Source organism: Theropithecus gelada, chromosome X, assembly GCF_003255815.1.
Source record: "Theropithecus gelada isolate Dixy chromosome X, Tgel_1.0, whole genome shotgun sequence".
Classification (NCBI taxonomy): Eukaryota; Metazoa; Chordata; class Mammalia; order Primates; family Cercopithecidae; genus Theropithecus; species Theropithecus gelada.
This window is the reverse complement of record NC_037689.1, coordinates 128,467,396-128,487,836: the sequence shown is the minus strand read 5'-3', so window position 1 is coordinate 128,487,836 and position 20,441 is coordinate 128,467,396. Positions and strand designations below refer to the sequence as shown.

At 39.4% G+C, this 20,441-nt stretch overlaps 1 protein-coding gene across 3 annotated transcripts in view; it reads left to right on the top strand.

The window, feature by feature from the left end:
* Positions 1 to 232: 232 nt before the first annotated feature.
* Positions 233 to 20,441, top strand: part of ENOX2 (ecto-NOX disulfide-thiol exchanger 2) — a 291,824-nt gene continuing 271,615 nt past the window's right edge. For 2 of the 3 annotated variants that reach the window (XM_025373306.1, XM_025373305.1), the window contains exons 1-2: positions 233 to 501; positions 1,810 to 1,857. Coding sequence is in view for 1 of the 3 variants with exons in the window: in XM_025373303.1 (XP_025229088.1) it covers positions 1,855 to 1,857 (3 nt within the window). In the remaining 2 variants the exon portion in view is untranslated. The remainder of the gene's footprint in view (positions 502 to 1,809; positions 1,858 to 20,441) is intronic. The other variant, XM_025373303.1, reaches the window with a different exon arrangement.

Genomic DNA, 20,441 nt, shown 5'->3' with positions numbered 1-20,441 from the left:
ATAACCCCAAGAGAGATTCTCTAAGACAGTGCATTCTAAACTACAATACCCAGAATGCCCTTCCCCGTCTGAACGCTGGGGACAATCGGAAGGGGAGGGGAAGAATTGTGTGTTTAGAGAAGTAAGTGTCCCGCGACTCCATCTCCCATAATTCTCGGTCTTCACTTGCGTCTCTCCGCCAATGTCTATACGGGATACCCTCAGGAAGAACAGCCTTCAGCGACCTCAAACTACATTTCCCATGAAGCCATGGGCTCGGGCCTCCGGCTTCCCCGGTGACCAGTAGCCAATGGGAGACGCCGCAGTGGGCACCTTGTGGGTGAGAGTCCAGCCTTGGGTCGGAGTGCCGGGTCTAGGCCTGGAGGCGCGAGGCGGGCATTTCGGACGAGAGTGGCGCGGCGTGGGGCGCAGCGAGGGCACTACGCGCCCAGGAGCTGCCGCGCCAACCTGATTTTCCGCAGCTGTTTAAGGAGTAGCGCTTCGGTAGCCGGGGAGCTGGAGGTCAGAGAGGCAGAAAGCCCCAGTGGCCGTGGCTGGGGACTGTGGGACTGAGGGGTCCTAGGGAGGAGGGTGCTTCCGGGGCCGCGGTCCTCAGCGCCTAACTCCGCCCAGCTCCGCCTCTGCAGGGGAGGGGGCGTAGGGACTGGGAGTCCGGGGTGGGCTTTTGAGCTCTAGGCGCCAGTTCTCATGAGCCCGGGAGCGCGCTCTCTTTGCTCTTTTTTTTTTTTTTCTTCCAACTCGCCCGCCCCTTTTCTTTTCCCACAACGCCGCCCGCCTGCCCCTGGCGCTGTGCCTCCTCAGAGGTCCGAAGTTGGGGTTCGCGTCCAGGGTTTTGCCTAGGCGGTGACTGGACTTTAATTCTTACCGCAGGAGTTGGGTGATCTCTTTCCTCTTTTCCCTCAATTTGTTTTTCAGGTTTGGGCACATAACCCTCCCTGCGCTACACTCCCCATTTCCTCTGGGGCATGGGAATTCATGGCCATGCCCAGGGCGTGACTTTTTTTCAAACTTTCTCTTTTTGCCTCCTTAATTGCTCGCCATCTCTTTTACTGGCCCCTCAGCCACCTGCCACTTCCCCCACTAGGTCTTTGGAGTGGGAAGGGTTTCCCCTCAATTTCTAGAAGGGATGGGAAGCAAAAGAGGGAAGGAATCTCGCTTTTGAGAAATGTGTGTTTAAGATTCAGTACAGGGTTCGGATGAGAGTAAAAGGCAAGTTAGACTGGTTATAAAAACCCAGCGCTTTAGGGGTTTCTAGCAAAGACGGATAGCACTAATGTTGACAAACATTTAGGGGGCACACCTTTATTCTACAGAATAAAGTAGACCCTGTGAAACAGACCGTATTAATCATTGTATTATTACAAACGCGTGCAAAAAATGCTAAGGGGGTCAGTGGAAGAGCATACTGATGGGGGTGGTGAGTTCATCTATGGAAGTTCAAGCCTAACCCGGGAAGTGCTGAAGCCCTCATCCCGCTTTCAGGCTTTGTGAAGGAGGTGAATTTTAATTTGGGCTCCAGCGGAGTACAGGGGATTTGAAGTTGTCAAAGAGGAGGGAGAAAATGCTTCCTGCTACTGAGATTGGACTTCGAGAAGGGTAAACAGAAGAGGGAGCACTGTGAGACAGGTGGGCTTGCCTGATTGGAATAAAAGAGATCAGCACAAATATACTGGGAAATAAATAGGGTGAAGAAGATTGGGGTCATAATAACATGACACTTTGAAACATACACATAGTTTGGATATTATTCTGTATCAAATAAAATTGAAGGCAAAAATTAAGATTGGATGATTTTTCTTTTCATCCTAGGGAACCTGATTTGAGATCAATTCTTGGAGAACACAAAGAAGTGTGATGGTATGTTCCAGGTGTGAGTTTAAATCCAAGAAGAAGCTTGTCTTGCAGATGTTTTGTTTGTAGCTATTCTTAGCTACAGTCTGTAGCTGTCAACTTTAAAGCCTAGAGACATCAATTTATTTTCTTAAGAAATGCATTTGCTGTCCCCGTGCATCACATTATCTGAATTGTAGTCATCTCATTGGGTGACAATAATGACTGCTATTTATTGAACACACATAATGTCCTAGTCATCATCATAAATACTTTGTTGCATTATCTTAAGAGAGTTATGAAGTAGATACTATTATTCCTGTTTTTTTTTTTCTAGAAGAAAACAGTAAAATGCACAGAAGTTAAACAATCTACTTAAGTCACATAGATTATAAGTTGAGGTTTGAGTATACAGATTTCTGACTCCAAAGCCCATACTCTGTTCAACATGGTTTGCTGCTCCCAATGTTCATTCTTGTTTTTGACTTTCCAGTTGTGGTAAGGAGAGATAGGTATAGTTGATCATCCTGATCAAAACCCAAATGATTCACTTCAGATTTCTATGTCAGAATGTATTTGCTGTAAAGTAGCTGCCAAAACCAAATTAACTGTCATTGCAACTGTAGCTAATTGTGTCTGCCAAAACCATAGTTAGTATGGCTGTTTCTGAATTAGTTGATTCTCTTTATAACATATATCGTACCTCTAAGCTATTTGAACCTTGATAGTACTTTGGATTTATCTTATTTTAGCATTTTAACAAGTTACCTGGGACACTAGATCTCTTTCATGACCTCTGCCCACGTGAAGTATTGGAGAAACAATGAAGTACAAGGTGTGAACTCTTCCTGGGGTCTAGTTGGGGAGTTAGATGTCCACAGTTCTGAGATACTGTAGTGTGTAGTATAACAGAGACAGGTACAAAGTGCTATGGAGGGATAAAGGAAGGTGTGACTTACTGTAAGGGAGACTCAGGGAGAAGGCTTCCTTGCAGAGGTGACATGACAGATAGGTCTTAAAGGATAGTGAGTTTGCCCCAGGCAGGGAAGGAGTGGAGGGGAGGCATTCCAGGTAGAGGAGTCAGTCTGTGAAAGATGTGTGGCTGTGTAAGAGTAGGGCGTGTTCATTCAATGCGGAAGAATTCAGCATGGCTGGAGTGCAGATTGTTGAGGAAAAGGGAAGTGTAATGGGTAGGAGAAGAGTCTGGAAAGAGGTTGGGGCTGAGTTGTGAAGAATCTTGATTGCAATCCTAAGTTGGAATGCGCCCCCGTAGGTCAGTGGTTATTAAAACGTAGGGCATCTGCCAGTGGTAGTTACATTGTGCTCCCACAAACATTTTAATTTTACTAGTTACATATTCAAATATGTCTTAAAAAACATAAAACTGAACTAAGCCGTCACATCTAAGATTACTTTAGATTTTACTTCATAAAAATAGAAAGTGAACCAGTTTTCAGTTCATTTAAAGACAAATGTTAAGTAATAATAGAACACATTGTGTGTGAATATGGTAAAAATCACTAAGTAATACTCAAATGACTGAAATTTGAGAAGTGCTGCTTGTAGGCCATAAGAAACCATTAACATGTTTTAGAAGAGCACCATGATCAGATTTTTACTTTAAGGACAATGACAGTGGGAAGGATACAGTGGAGGTGGACATGATGAGGCTGCTACTCTGTTCTACAGAGAGACAATAAAGACCCAAGAGTGTTAGGTGAGAGGAGGGAACAGATTCGAGAAACATTTAGGAGGTAAAATTATTAGGACTTGGTGGATGTTAATATTATTATGTCAGTGTTACCAGAATTGTTTTAAAAGTCTGCATGCCTCCCTTGCCTTTTGTCCTTTATATTCTGTGGGGAGCGATAATATTGCCAAAACATGCTATGTTTCTGTGTTCATTAAGATGACAGTGGAAGCTATAGTTACCACTCGAATGGATTTGGATTACACACAAACATCCTTCCCACCTTACTCGGTGTCTTTGAGAGCAGTAGCACAAATATTCAAGGCACTGATTAGGAATATGACTATGATCTGTGACCCTTAGACATGCAAGAAATTCCTCAGCCTTTAAGACTCAGCTCGTATGTCAATACCTCTGTGAAGCCTTCCCAACAGCCCTCGCCCAACATACATGAATGCACGCACAAAGCAATATTAGGCCTCTGGCTTCCACAGGACCCTGCACTTACCTCTGTCCTAGCCTGTACCACACTGTAGGGTGTCGGTCTGTGGATGTTTCTGTCTTCCCCACTACTAGACTGTAAGCTCCTTGAGGGCAGGGACGAGGTTTCATTCATCTCCATACCCATAGCATCCAGAACAGCACTTGACACATGGTAGTCACCTAATAAATGATTATTGGGTGAAAAGAATTGGTAAACAGATTTGCATGAATATAACTGGGGACCTTGGTAGCACAAAGTGCCAAATGCTGTGAAAAGACTAGCTGTTTGCTACATTTGCTACTTTTGCTGAAGAAAGCAGTAAATTAAAGTGCCCATAATTTCACTAAAGACCTACTTTTCCCCTCTTTTCTTCACTCTCCCCTGGTTATCTTACCTTTTTCTTTTTTATCATTTACCTATCCAGACACCTATTCCTTAGCCCTGCCTATTACTTTGCTGCTCTTGACAGAGTTCACCTTCCTTCTGCCCTGATACTTTGCCAGGAAACATCCCTTCTACCCACCCAAGTCCAGTGCACTCCGTCCTTGACATCACTCTCAAGTTCATCTCCTACTCATAGACTCTGCTACTGGGACTATAAAGTGATACAGCTTTTCTGGAGAGCAATTCATCAATATGTATCAGAAACCTTAATGGAATACAGCTTTTAACCTACCACTTCAACTTCTAGGGCTCTGTGCTGAGGAAACAATCATGATGTTTCGAAAAATTTAATACTCAGTACATCTATCCCAGAGTTGTTTATACTAATAGCAAAAACAACAAAAAAAGAAAAAAAGAACATCTTAAATGTACAGTACTAGCGGTTTGAATGAAATTAATTGTGGTGCATTTATAGAATGGATTACTAAGTAGTCTTGTAAGTTGATTTTACCAAACAATATTTAATGATCTGGAAAATTGTTTATGATATATTAAGAGAAAATTCACATCATAAAACTCTCAGTACAGAGTGGCAGATCCCAGTTTAAAAACGTATACAGAACACAGACACACACACACACACACACACATACACACACATCTGTGTAGGCATACATAGGAAAAATCCTGTAATGGTAAACACACAAAAAATATTAATAGGGGTTTGCTACAAATAGTAAGTTTGCATATGACTTCTACTTTTAACCTTTTGCATATTTTTATTTTCTAATCTACAGTATATTTGTTAATTTTTAAAAAGTTATGTTGGCCAGGCACAGTGGCTTACACCTTTAATCCCAGCACTTTGGGAGGCCAGGGCGGGCGGATCACCTTAGGTCAAACATGGGGAAACCCCGTCTCTACTAAAAATACAAAAATGGGCCGGGCATGATGGCATGCGCCTGTAATCCCAGCTACTCGGGAGACTAAGGCAGGAGAATTGCTTCAACCCAAGAGGCGGAGGTTGTAGTGAGCTGAGATTGCACCACCACACTCCAGCCTGGGAGACGGAGTGAGACTCTGTCTCAAAAAAAAAAAGTTATTTAAAAATGTTTTCCCGGTGTCCACCATTTTCTTAGTTGGGTGCATACCTTCCACCCCCCAACACACATGCATCACTTCTAGCCTGGATTACTGCTGCCTCTAGCCTGCTTCTCTTCTAGTCCACTCTTTACCAATGCTGACAGAATGATTTTTGTAAGTCACAAATCTAAAGCTATCCAGCCTCTCTATAAAATAGTTCGAAGGCTGTCCTTTGTTTTCAGGATAATATCCAAACTTCTTAGACTGGCTGATAAAAACTTTGAAAATCAGCTCCCTGCTTGCTCCTCTAGTATCAGTTTTACCTTCTATGATTTACCTTTTTGGGGGGTCTTTTGCCAGTACCAGGCACATAATAGGTGTTTAATTAATGTTAGCCAATGTTGATGTGGACTGTGTGGATTAGCTATTGTATGCCAGGCAATCTACTGGTATTTAGTTCTCAGCAAAAATATTAAATACATAAAATAGTTATTCCTATTTTACAGATGAGGAAAACTAAATACACCAAAGCGAGAAGAAAAGTTATAATAAAGAGCATTTTTTAAAGAGAAAATTTAAAACCTCCTGCCATAACTCTGTTCTCTTTACTTTCGAGCAATCCCTGCTGGTCCTTGTCAGGAAGAAAACAGGCTTTGTACACTCCCTTGGGCAACTTATATGTGACCACAGCATAACAAGAACAGCCGCAAACCGACATGATCTCACCTTGTCGTGGTTCACACTGTGCTCATGTACAGAAATCTTTCCTTTGTGTACATAACACTTCATACAGGAGAGATGGAATAGCTCCAGTTGCTCTGTTTTTCTTTATTTTTTGAAATTCTATGTCATTTGGGATGGGGATGTCAGCAGAGAGGTACAGAAAACTGTGAAATAATTGAATGTACAAGAAACAATGTGTCTCATGGGAGCCAATGTCATTGGTTAATTTATTTTTTTAAATGTCATGTAGATGTATTTTCCAGCAATCTGTCCCCAGGGAAGACCTTGGTTGAATTCAATAGTTAATCCTACTTACAGAATGCAGCCCATGTGTGCACTATATTCTTGCATTGTTAAGTGATTTTAGACATATGTAGTGCATTACCATAACGACATACAATCGAGTGTATGTAGGATATCTGATTTTCTCTACAATAATGTATCAGTGGTCATTCAGAATCCTGAAGTGTAGTCTTCCCTTCGTTTTCCTTACAAATAATACCCGTTGTGCAAAAATGGATGATTTTTAAGGAACAGAAGTCCTAAGCATGAGTCATCTGAATAAAATATTTCTTTATAAGGAATTGTTACTTTTAAATACTCCAGGAAAAAAATCTATGGTTTTCCTGCTACATGATCAAATAAGTTGAATGTAGAAATTACGGGTAGGGTTTCACTTCATTCGATGAATTATTGTAGGCTTACTATGTGAAAGCACTTCGTTAGGCACTGCACTAGATACTCACAAATACCCCTTTTAATGCCTTCTGAACAAAAAGACAAAGAACGAGGGAGAGAGAGAGAGCAAGCAAGCACACAAGAGTAAGAGCATTCAAGAGCAAATAAAAGAAAAATTTTCACAAGCGGGCCCATCTTATAAATGAAAATTCACCCAGCTGAAAATTGAGATATGTACCCGTGGGGATGTGTTCTTTTTTTTTTTTTTTTTTTTCCTCGGTGAGATATCTAGGCAAAAATGAGCTACCAGATAGCTGATAAGCAAATGATCTACTTCTCTGTTTACAAACAGTGTGAGAGAAGGAACAGTGACTTTCTGTGCTTCCCAGCCCTGCACAAGCCTGCTGGTGACGTGAGAGTTATGATTGTGTCAGCTTTTCCAGGGTTTCTGTCTCTGCTGCAGAGATTTGGCAGACACCTCAGACAAATTTTATGTCTCTTAAATCTTCCTCAAGCTAGGCTTGGCTCTTAGATTTATATGTACAAAAAAAGTAAAGTGTTTACCAGTTTGACATTTTTGAAGATCAAAACAGACTTAGTTTAAAAAAAGAAATTAGCATACACCTCAGTTTAGTCAGAAAGACCTAATTGCTTTTTGCTATTTGTTTAAAACAGTCCAGATGTGTACTTTTCAGAAATGGCTACTGATCATATGTCTAAAGATTTATGTTCTGTTCCTCAATATTGCTTCCTTTTTTTCTTTCCAACAAAGTGTAAAGTTTTGCTGAAGTCTTAATTTTCCTTTTATTTTATTTTATTTTATTTTTTTGCCTTTACTGAAACATAGTATAAAACACTGTAGGATGGAAACATAGTGAAATACATTGGCAATCTAGGAGGAGAAAAAAGATAGTTTTTATTAGCTCTGCTTCACTCCCCTTTTTGGTGCTCTGTTTTTCAGTGGTCTCTTACTCACAAAACGTTGTTCCTTGGCATGATAATGATAGGTGAGTGGAAGAATCGAAGAGCTTTCAGTGACCACACTTTAACAAAGCTGGTCTAAATGCCGCGGTAGGCAGAGCACAAACGAATATGGCAGTCATTCAGGAGAATTGAGACACTGTGGAAAATGTTACTTCAGAGAACAACATTGCTTTAGTGGTGAACTGTGAAAGATAAGGATGGAGAAATCCCCAGTAAGGGCCCTTGTCATCTGCTCCAGCTGCTCTTCATTTTTAGCCAGCAACAACTGCTAGTGAGTGTTTCCTGGGATAGAAACTGCCCCACAATAAGCCCTCATAAGGTGTCCTCCTATCAGCTTTTCTTCAGTCAGGTCCTCAAACATACTTCACTAGGATTACTCTGGTCACATACCATTCTAATTTTCACCTTTCAAGAGATTCTGAGTTTGACTTCAAGGAGTACTTTATGTTCAAACTCATTCATTCAATAGACATTTGAGCATATATACAGGACCAGACCCTATGCTAAGCACCAGGACTATAATAATGAATTTGATGTGATGTAATCCCTGCCCTTAAGGAGCTCACAGTCTAATAGGGGAGATAGACACTCAAACCAGTGATTATATTCTGATGTGAAAGGTACCCAAAAGAGAGAGAAGGTGTTCTGGGAATATGGTGGAGGGAATTACAGCTGGGGGTGGACAGCTTAGAGATCAGAGTCTAACTGTGTTGAATCATAAAGGATGCGGGGCATTGCCTAGTCTCTATGTGGACAAAGAGGTGATGGGCAAGGATTCCAGGCAGAGGGACCACCAACACACGCAAGGCAGTCAAATGTGTAAAACTGGATAGTTCAGAAAAAGGTAAGATACTGTGTGTGAACCAATGAAAGTGGGAAAGGGGAACGGGATAAGAGTCTGGGAAGGTATCCTGTGGCTGGTTGGGTGAAGTAAGTCAGCTTGCTAAGAAGTATGGCCATTGTCCTATATGTAGGGGTGAGTGAACACAGGGTTTTAAATGGGGGGAGTAACATGATTGCACTGGAGGATGGACTTTGTGGGGTGAAAAACTGAAGACAAACTCAACTTTCTTTTTTTAAAATTTTATTATTTTTATTTTGAAATACTTTCAATTTAGAGAAAAGTTAAAAGAATGGTATAAGGAATATTCTTTAAATAACCATTTGAGAATAAAATTTTAACATGATACTTCATCATTTCTGAATATTTTATTTGAATCTCCTAGAAAAAAAAAGAATATTCCATATATAACTACAATACAATCATAGACATCAGGAAATTTTTTTTTATTTTTCCTTTTTTTAAAATTTTACTTTAAGTTTTAGGATACATGTGCAGAACGTGCAGGTTTGTTACATACGTATACATGTGCCATGGTCAAAGATCTAGAACCAGAAATACCATTTGACCCAAGCAATCCCATTACTGGGTATATATCCAAAGGATTATAAAGTCCACTTTCTAATTTGGCAGTCTTTGAGAGGTTTTACCCTAATCACTTGCCACTATTCAGCAATGCCGTCTCTGTTAGGGTTTCTTTCCATATACAGAGATCACTTTGAACAATTGTTTCCTTCTGCACACAGGACATAACTTCCTGCACTCCTTCACATGTTACTTAAATGAATATTCATTCTTTCCAACTCAAATCAGTGATTCCAGCAGTAATTGAGGTTTGATTATCATGAAGGAAAGAAATCAGTTTTGAAGCACAGCAGTTTCATTTCAAAAACATTCTATGAGGCTTAGTTATTGCTTGCTGAGTCAGCAGGGCTGAGGCACGTGCTGGTCCGCTGCCCTTGGGATTTGGGGGAGGAAAAAGGAAAGAGGCTGAAGAGATGTCAGGGAGTGGCTGTTTGAAAAATAAGCAGCAACCAGCATGTTGGAAATCCCTAAACGTCACATCCAGATATGGGAAGTAGATACACGTACCAGATGTACATGAATATAAAACAAACGCATGTTGAAGGGTACCTGTGCCCAAACAAATTGTACCATCTAGCTGGTCAGTTTTAGATCATGTTCTTTCCCTGACTCAGATACTGTAAATGGCTTCCCATTATCCATAGGATGACGTCCAAACTCTTCAGCCTGACCTTTAGTACTGTCTGCAATCTGGCTCCAACCTACCTTTCTAATCTTTATACTTCTGTCTTACAGAACTCTGCTCCAGTCAGTTACCCTTTCAGACACTGCTTTGGCATTCCTTTACTTACACTGGGAGCCCTCTCAGGGAACGGACTGTGTTTTTTTACTTCTTTGAATCCCCCAAAGTGCCTAGCACAGTGTCTTGCATATAGTAGGCCCCCAAGATATATCTGTGACTGTTATTTTTACCCGCCCTTTCACCATTGTTTCCAATATCTCTACTATTAACCTAATGCCCTCACTACTGAAGATGGCAACTGAGACACTAGGTAAAAGAGGTTGGTGCTCAACAAATTATCTTTTAACTTTTTAGTTTGAAGTACTTTTAAATATAGAAAAATTGCAAGCATCATACAAGAATTCTTATATACCATTTGCTCAGATTCACCAATTGTTATTATTTTGCCCTATTTGCTTTATACTTTTCTATATAATTATAATTATTTTGTTCTGAAACACTTGTGGTTGAATAAGCCATATCCCTTTCCCCCTCTCCTTTTTCTCAACCATTTATTGTGAAAATACTCAAATATAGAGAAAAGTTAAACGAATTATACAGTGAACACCCAGATACTCACCATTTAGATTCTATAATGAACATTTTGTTGTATTTGCTTTATCACCTATTCATCTATCCATTCCTTTATGCATTTCAGATTAAGTTGCAGACATTAGTACAGTTTGTAAAAATTTTTCAGTATGCATGTCATTAACTAGATGAACAAACTCTTTTGTGCTCTGAAATCAACCAAGTCATCCTGCATTATACCTGCATTTACTGTGTTGCCAAAACTCTAGTCTACCTGTGTATCTTAGATCTGTTTGGCCATGGATCACATGTCTTTTTCATTAACTCTTGGATGACTTTCTATTTCACCTAGTGTCGTGCCAGGTGCACATTCCATAGACACTACTTGATGCTGATGAGCAGAAACAGAGCTAGTGCCAGAGGAAGAATCCTGGTAAAACCAGAATAAACTGGGGAAGGACAGAAGGGAATCTGAGAAGAGGACTACAGATGAATGGGAAAGAATCCAGGGCTTGAAGAATTAGGGGGAAGCAGGATGCCTTCACTTGCCTGGTACTTCCAGCAGTGCTATATGCTACTTATGAGCTTTTTCTTTAAAAGAATGGGTTCCAGGAAACTAGGGACAACTGCTGCTAAGCAGAGCATATGACAAGTTTCCTTGCTACTCTTTAGGAAACCCCAATTAACGTATTCATGTTGCTTCATGAATATGCTGATTTGCCATAAGATGCAGGTTAGTTTTGGAGAATGTGGGTGGACCACTGAAAACCTTCCAAACTATATCTGTGCTATAACCAAAGAGCACTTAAATTCAGTGAATCCCAGTGTCGTTTTTCTTTATAACCTTTCCTTTCTTGTATTGCTTATGAATACAAGGATAGCCCTCATCTATCTTTACTGAGTTGTCATTTTGTGCCAAGTACTATGCGAGATGCTATCAGGTCATTGACACTTTCCAACAGCCTGACAAGGTAGGGACTACTTCCTCCCCATTTTTCAGATAAGAAAACTTGAGACACAGCATGGTTAAGTATCTTGTCCATAAGACAGAATTCAAGAAATTCAGGTCTGCCTGACTCCAGAGCCCAGTTGTCCTAACCGTTATACCAAACTGTCAAATGAAATTTAAAAAAAAATGTCAACCCAGTATAAATGCAAGGAGATTTACTTTCACTGTTTTGAATCAGCATGTAATTTATTCACTAAGCAAACCCAATCAAATCAGTGAATTAAGAATTATTCCTTTAATTCTTAGGATATTGTCATAGTAATGGATTCAAATTGCCTGAGTTCGAATCCCAGTACCAGTCAAGTACTGTAAGCAAGTCACTTAGCATCAGTAAGCCTTAGTTTCCTTGCCTATAAAGTGAGGATAAAAGTGTCTACTATAGGAGGATTACTTGAGCCCAGGAGTTCAAGTTTACAGTGAGCTATGATTGTGTCACTGCACTCCAGCCTGCATGACAGAGCAAGACCCTGTCTCAAAACAAAAAAACAAAACAACAACAACCACAAAAATCATATAGCGTTGTATTGTGAAGATTGATTAAGAAAATTATGTAAAATTTGCTATGTCTGACATGCAATAGGGGCTCAGCCTATACTAGATCACTGTCATTTCTTCCCTCTTCCTTTTATTGGACGACACAACTCATCTGTAGCTTTCACTTGAGGAAAACAAACTATTCCTGAAACATTTTTTTCAGGAGAGACATTCTGAAAAAGAGTATTAGGTTATTTCTGAGGCTGAACAGGGACAGTTACCAACTCTTAAGTGTATTTCTTTAAAAAAAAACTTTTTAAATTTTTATTTATTTATTTATTTATTTATTTATTTATTTATTTAAGAGGTGGGGTCTCACTATCTTGCCCAGGCTAGTCTTGAACTCCTGAGGTTAAGTGATCCTCCCACCTGGGCCTCACAAAGTGCTAGGATTATTGGTGTGAGCCACCATGCCTGGCCAAGTATATTTCAAAATAAGCTAGAAACATGAATCCTTAAGAGAGTTGGGATGGTCCATCTCTCTGCCTCCTGCAGATTAAGGCTAAATTGTGACTTTATCTGTTTCATCACTAGACTAAATTCCACAGTTGGCATAGACTATTAAACCTGGGATATTGGTGATCCCAGCCTGGTAATTTCATGGCAAGCAAGCTAAGGCTAAGAGAGTAGAAGTGACTTAACCAACATCAAACAGTGAAGAAAATTAGGAGACGTCAGTTCTTCTGACTCCTTATCCAGTGTTCATTCTGTGGTTCCCTTGTCGGCTTTCAGACAGGTGAAACCAAGCCTTGCTGTGTGTTCTTTGCAGGAGCTTGAACTGATTAGACTCAGGGTTTGGTGCAAGTTTGATCGATTCAGAAAACATGAAACTTTGTTCTGGTTCAAATCAGCTTACTAGTTTTTGTTGCTTTCAAACTGTTACCATTTCTGTTTTGTTTGGAGGTTAGCAAATTAGTGTTGTTTTTTCCCGTTTAAGTTCATGGTTTAGTTCAAGTTCTTGGTTCTTTGAAATCTTCCACTGGGACTTTTGTTTTTGACAAAAATACTCAGAATCTGGGGTGGCTAGTAACGGAAATTCGTTTGAAAAGATCAATCAGGCTTGGTGACGGCTGCCGAGGAGGAGCTTGAGTGGTTTAGGGAACCATTAGTGCTTACATTCTGGAACTTGAAATCGGGATAATGGAAACAGTGCAATGGTTTTTGGTGTGCTTGTTTGTTTTTATAAGGATGCTCTGATGCTTTCATTGCCCTTCTTGCTAATCTGGGTTGAAACTGCTGCCTCCCACCTCATTGCCTTTTGGGACACTCTGTCAGTCATGTTCCTCATTTTTTGACTGTGAGAAAGAAGCTAACAAAAAAAAAAAATTCATCTTTCCTGTTCCTTTCCCTTTACTTTGAATGGCCCTTCTGAGGAACTTGAGGGATATGAATTTCAAGCTTAAATTTGTGGAGTTTAGTTGCAATGCCCAAAGGCAGAACAGTCCGATTCTGAAATACAGCCTTTGTTCCTTTCTTACCAATGTGGTTTTTGAAGTCTCAGGCAAGCCTCCTTTGCTGAACCTGAAATTGGACTGACACCTTCCTTAGTGGCCAGCCATGCTGCCAGTGAGGCTGTGGTGGAGGGTAACAGGGATGAGGCCTCTGGAGAATTGTATCCCACCTGCCTGACTTTCCGAATGGCAGAGGAAAGTGAGATCTGGTGCTAGGGCTGTCAGTACCTTTTCAGGCTCTTGACTGTTTCTCTAAGCAGTTGGAAGGCTAGGATTGCAGCTTTGATGGTCAGGGGGCCACTCCCAATACCTCAAAAGACAAGCACTTTTTATTATAGTAGGTGAGATTTCGGGTGATTTCAGCAAGTATGTTTCTGATTAGAAAGCTCTCACTTTAGATTCATTTTCTCTTTTCTCCACCCCTCCCTTCTTTTTCCCTCCTTCTCCTCTCTTGTCTTTTTCTCCTCCCCTTCCCCATTTCAGCGGCTCACTTGCTCTTAGCTACCAATTACCTGTTATGTGATTAATATTATCATTTTTCCAATTGGTTTAACATAGATTTTGGATATGTATTATACTGGCATCTTCAGTAGTAGCAATGACGTTTACAGGGGCAATTAGAAAAAGTTTTCTTTCTTCTTACAAGAAGTATGATGGGCACTTGTTTGAGGGCACAGATAGCACTGGATGGGCCAAGAGGAGCTGACATCTGATATCTCTGCTCTATCCCCCACCTTTCTTTTGGCCGCTTCAGATTTGGTTCATGTGGACAAACACACATTTGGGAACCACCATACAGATGGAAATCAGGACATGTGGGATTTGGCCAAACCAAAGATCCCCAAACATTGCCTGGATCATTTAGTGCCCCAGGTGTGGCCACCCCAGGACTTTATGTGCTAAAATTGTGTCCCAGCTGAAGCCAGCTGGTCACTGTATATATAGTATCAAGGCAGCTTGGAGCCTCATAAGGCATGACTTTGGATTTTTACCTTGTAGATTTAGATTTAATCACCTTGAATCCTACCCCAACACACTGGGCAATGATGAGGATATAACAGGCAAATAGAAAGCTTGAACAAAAAGAGATGCTCATTATCTAGTAGTTTGCATTCTAGATGGGACATAATACTAGACCATATGAAGAAAAATGAACTGACTTTCCAGAAAGGAAAAAGAGAATTTAGAGGGATCCAGTCTCTTTAATAAACTTTTGATGTATTATTTTAAAATTTTCTGAAAAAAGTTCCCTGCTGTGGAATTTTAAGAGCAAACAATGATTCCGTCTAATTTAAAAATTGTAAGAATTGAACAGTGTTTTATGAAATTATATTGGTTCTTTCTTTCTATTTGTCTTATATGATAGAGGTACCTCACTTCAATCATTAAGGCAAGATTTGTTTAGGGCATGGTAGTAATAATCCCATACAATTGTATAGCCCTTTACAATTTACAAAAGGGTTTTCATACCTATTATCTCATTAGCTCTTCACAGCAATCCTGTGAAACAGTCAGGATAGGTACTATTCTCTTCAGTTAACAAATAAAGGGAACTTAGGCTCAAAGAAATTAAGTGACTTGTCCAGAGTCACATAGTTAGAAAGTTGTGGAACTGGAAGCTGAACCCAGGTTTCCTGATACCCAACCCCAGTGCTCCTTTGGTTGTATCATGTTTCCTCCCAGAGACACTGTCTCCTTTTTGTTCCTACCTGTGATTAATTTTAAAATTTGTCTAAAAATGAGCTTTAGTTTAGTGGATGAGCAAAACTGAAGCACTTACATGTAAAGTCCTTTCTTAAGTCACCTATGAAGTGGGTCCTGCACATAGCTCTTGGCATTTCACCTTCATTTTAACTGAACTATTTTTAGGTAGACGTAGATTTGTTTTTCAGTGTTAAATATATGGACAAAAGTTGTGTGATCCACTGATTATAAGTGTGAAAGCTGCACTTGGGGAATGGGACTAGGGATGAAAAGTTAGCTTAAAATAATTAGCTTCTTGCCTTTGTGTTAAGATATATCATGTTCAATAGAATTTAATTTCTTTATACTTCCTTTGCTTCCAGCCTTTTAAATACAATTCTTTAGGGAAAATTAGCAAATATTCATTCTGAATGTTGATTTCTCAGGAATAAGGGTAGCCAGAGGAAAGAAAAAGCGAAGGGGTGACTTTCTGTGCCCTATAAGAGTGGGCAAACATTATTTTGTTCGGAGCTGTGAGCTAAGATTTCTTCCAAGGCATGCAAATCGTAAAGTTCTGATTTGTCAACTGCATGCTGTTTCTTTAGGCACTGATGTATGAAATCCCGAACGAATTCTCCAATGAACATACTGCTAATTGCTTCTCCACCTGCTCTCCAACCTCCTCCACCCCACCCCCTCCACTCCCAATTCAGCCTATAAGTGTCCGTCATTGGAGATGGATGGTGACACATGCAGTAATAGCAATTCATAAAAGCCAGTTCCAGCCCTTGTCTTCAAGGCTCCTGGATTTTCCACTGCCTGCTTTTGTGTAAGTGAAGTGGATGGAAGTGCTACTGGCATCAGAATCCTCCTCCCTATGCTCCGTTGCTAAAGCTCAGTTGCTCGGCTGGAGCTGAGCTAAACAGAAGCGTCGGATCTAAGCTGAATTATAGCTATTTTTCTTTTCCCTCAATGGGGTGGGTGGGTTAGGGATAGGGTGTAGTGGGGATTTCGGGTGCTTTGGCTTTTCTTCTTGTGGAGAGAAGAGGGTAAGGAGAGAATAACTCACGATAGGATACAACGTGAAACAGTTCCCTGAAGAGTGTCACAATGTTCCTGGTACAATATACAGGTATAGTATGTTTTGTTTTATCTGAATTTCCCCTTTGTTTCAAAGTGCATTTCTTTCTTTTATTTTTCCTTCAGTTCAACTGTACTGAAGGACAAATAGGGTTCTAATGAGCTAAACAAAATAGCTGCATAAAATATGCCTGCCCCTAGCTATAATGTTTGTAGCAGATTGCTGTATAAGATCTGCGTTTTCTGTTAAACTGGTAGTCCCGATCCCTTAATTGTGCACGCTTCTCTGCTGTATTCTTGTATTGAATTTCTCAAGTCTTATGTCTGCAACTGGTAGTATGTGATATAGCTTAGAGTGTTTGCACAGAGACGGTGCTTTGGAAGCAAAAAGCAATTTTTAAACACTTAGTGTGTTATGTTTCTCTTGAGTTTATTAACTCCTGTATTTGTTAATTGGTTGTATAGATTTGGGATATACTTAAGAGTAGGGAAACTTCAAATAGGAAGCATTCCAGGACACATCTGTTTGGTAAATTTAGTTATGTTTCATTACTGAACTCAAGTTGATGAACATTATATATTATTGTTGTTTGTTTATTCTCCTGATAGAAAAAAAAAGTGCTGGAAACAGCAAAGCTACAAATATGAGCCCCAAACCATCTGTATTGTAAAATATCTTTGGATCAAAAGTGTTTCTTAAGTATTCTCTTAAGCTTTCAGAAACATAATGGTCCATAATGATGAAGAAGATTCTGATCAGGTATGGGCGAATGTTTTTTGAAAGGCTTCTTACACAGCAGTTAGACAGAAAGGTCCCTTGCAAATGAAAAACCCTGAGAAAGTTTCACTTTCTTGCTGCACAAAACAGAAGCTTAGTTCCTACAACCACGTTGTTTTGATAAGTTTGAATATCATTTGTTGTCAAGGACTTTCATCTCCATTGTTGCTTTATTATTCTTAAAATATTGTGCTCCTGCGCTTAACAGCTAAAAGATCATGTTCTATTTTGATGCGTGGTTTGACAGTTGATTTCGCTCCTCATTAATTGGACAGCATGCAGATGATGTGGAGAAGTGAGTGAGTGACAATATTTCAAGGTTACGTTGAAGAGCATACAGTGAACCTTAGTGCCTGGACCAACAGCTGCTGAATTGAATTGTCTGCAATTAAAGCAACAGCAGGTTTGTGTAGTCTCCCTGCAGCCCATTTATTTGAATTTATAGCTTCAGTTTCTTCTTTGAGTATTGGTTGGTTTGTTCTGCTAAGTGTTGGAAACTTGTGCTTGCTGGATGTTTTCTCTACACTCCAATGCATGCTTGACTCTAGAAGAGCCATCTCTGTACATTTTAATGTGAGAAGTTGTTGAGGTTTTTTTCTTATGGTTAAAATCAGAGACTGTCTTATTTTCTCCACTACAAAATTAAATAGATTTAAATGGAAAATATTGCTTTATTCAATAAATAGAGGTTTCTCATGGACCAGTGTTACTGGTTTAAGTTTCTGGCAATGAAAAATGCTGGACTTTGTTATGCTACTGGAATTACTATATCTGGGAAGAACTCTCTGCTAATAAAAATGTTTACATTTTAAAAATGACATTATCTCCTTGCCAGCTCTCAATTCCACAGTGACCTAATGAATAACTTCAAATCTAACTAGGTGGCTTTTATGACTGTATTTTATTTGTATGCTAATAGTGAATACATGTTTAATTCCTTAATGGTTTTACTCTATTAAAAATTACAATTGCAGTATAGTTGTTGGTTACTGAATCATAGTGGATGTGGTATAAAACATTTAGACAGTGATTTACTATATACTTTCTTAGTTCATTCTCAGTAAGTGTGAGGTCAGTGATGATATGATCTCCATTTTATAGGTAAGAAAACTGAGACTCAGAATGAGTAACTGGCCTGAGGTCTCCATCTAAGTGCAGCCTAAACTTACAGGTTACATTATCTGATTAAAGAATCTGTGCTTTTTCCTCTCTGATATCAGGCTGCCTCTCGGTTGATGGGTGCCAGGTAAATGTGACTTATGCTACTAGAGAAGGAGGATAAATTTGGTCATTTACTAAAAAATGTATTCTTGGATAGGACGCTAGAGATGTTTTCAAAACTATTTTTAATCCAGCATTTATCTGAATATGTGTGTGACTTCAAGATTAATTTTACAGATGTATAAAAAACACTAGTGTTTTCATTAATGTGTACATCAATATGAATGAAAGTAGAGCTTTGTGAAATTTTAGGGAAGCAAAATGTTGTCTATTCCAAAAGGTTAGTATGGAGTATTTTCTTTTTTAAACAAGCTGGTTTGTTTTTATTGTTGTACTGGATGAACTTAAAAGATAAAATGTTGTCTATTCCAAAAGGTTAGTATGGAGTATTTTCTCTTCTAAACAAGCTAGGTTGTTTTTATTCTTATACTGGATGAACTTACAAGATTGTTTCCATGCAAGTATGTGTATTTTAAGATATACTGGCTATGAATGTGAAGTGCTGTATGTTTTTGAAATTTGAGTATTTTGTCCAGATCAGCAGAAAAAATATACAGCTAATTCAGGTTCACACTTTTCTTTCTTTCCGTCTCTGTCTCTGTGTCTCTCCGTCTCTCTGTCTCTCTCTCTCTCTCTCTCTCGTAGATAAGCATTCTTATCTTTTAAAATTTCCAAATGGTTTCTCAATTTTAAATTCATTAGTTTTAAGGGAAAAAATGCTTTTTGTCCCACTGAAGAAGGAATACTATTTAAAGCCGCATTATCAATTCAGCAAATGAACCCAAATACTTGAATAGCTCATACAAGCTCTCTGGTAAAACTTTCTTTAAAACCCCTTCAGTAAACATTCTTGAAAGGGCAATTTTTATATCTGAATTTATTAGAGACTGTCCCATGTACTAGATTAATGACTGGATGTTCATGCCATAGACAACTCTTCTTCAGCATTTGACAATGAACATTTGAGAATGTTGATAAGAAAATGGGCCAGAGATAGAGCAAGTATTGTTATAATCTGTTTATGAGACTTTAAGATGGTAATGAATATATTATCTCAGATACCATTTGATTGAAATTTACCCTTATCTAAGATGATATCTTTATATTTTAACATATCTTAAAGTAAATCTGTCCTTGTAATATTTCCTTCTGGCAAAAAAGAAAGGAGGATGATATAAAGCCCTTTTATCATTCTTTAAAATTAAATGAATTTGACACTTAAAAAATACAAGTGGGAACTTCGGGGAACAGATCAGGATTAGAGGAAGGAGAACTGGGCAAACTAGGCATGAAATTGGAGGTTCCATATTAAAGTTGGTTTCAGGTGGCAAATGTCCTGTGTAGTTGGAAGCTCTGGCTAACATCCCTCACTCTGTTCCTTTTTCTAGGAATAGGCACTCTGAATATAAATGAAAAAGAATTTATTAGGGCTTTTAAAGAAATGACATTTTCTTATGGGCAAAAGAAAAAGTCTTTCATCTACAAAATAGTTACTTTTCCCCTGTTTTGTTTGAGGCCAAGAAAAATTCAAGAGGAAGATTTGTAGGTTCTGGTTGTTCGGGGAGCTGAAGTTGAGTCGTCTGATGGATTTTCCTCTTTGGTACACCTATGAGCATGTTTTAGAGGAGTGAAGGGCAGGTCTCATGGACGGGAATATAAAGGTTAATATAAACCAGTCCATGGTGTGCTAGAGCCAGCTTGCACTAGCTTATTTAAGGGGATCACCAAGAATATTAACAAATTTGAAAATTTATTCATATTTGCCTTTTTCCAAAAAGGACTTAATATGCTTATTATGAATAATACAATAATTAAGGCATGCTATTTATGTAGGATAGTGTACTGCAAATGCCCCTTGGGTTGCTAAACTATACTGATTGACATTATTGAGCATAGTACAGTTGAATGTGTGTCTCCCCAGCCATATATAAACACAAGAGTAAGAATAGCTAACATTTGGCCAGGCGCAGTGGCTCATGCCTGTAATCCCAGCACTTTGGGAGGCTGAGGGGGCTGGATAACTTGAGGTCAGGAGTTCGAGTCCAGTGTGGCCAATGTGGCAAAACCCTGTCTCTACTAGAAATACAAAAATTAGCCGGGCACGGTGGTGGGTGCCTGTAATTCCGGGTACTTGGGAGCCTGAAGCAGGAG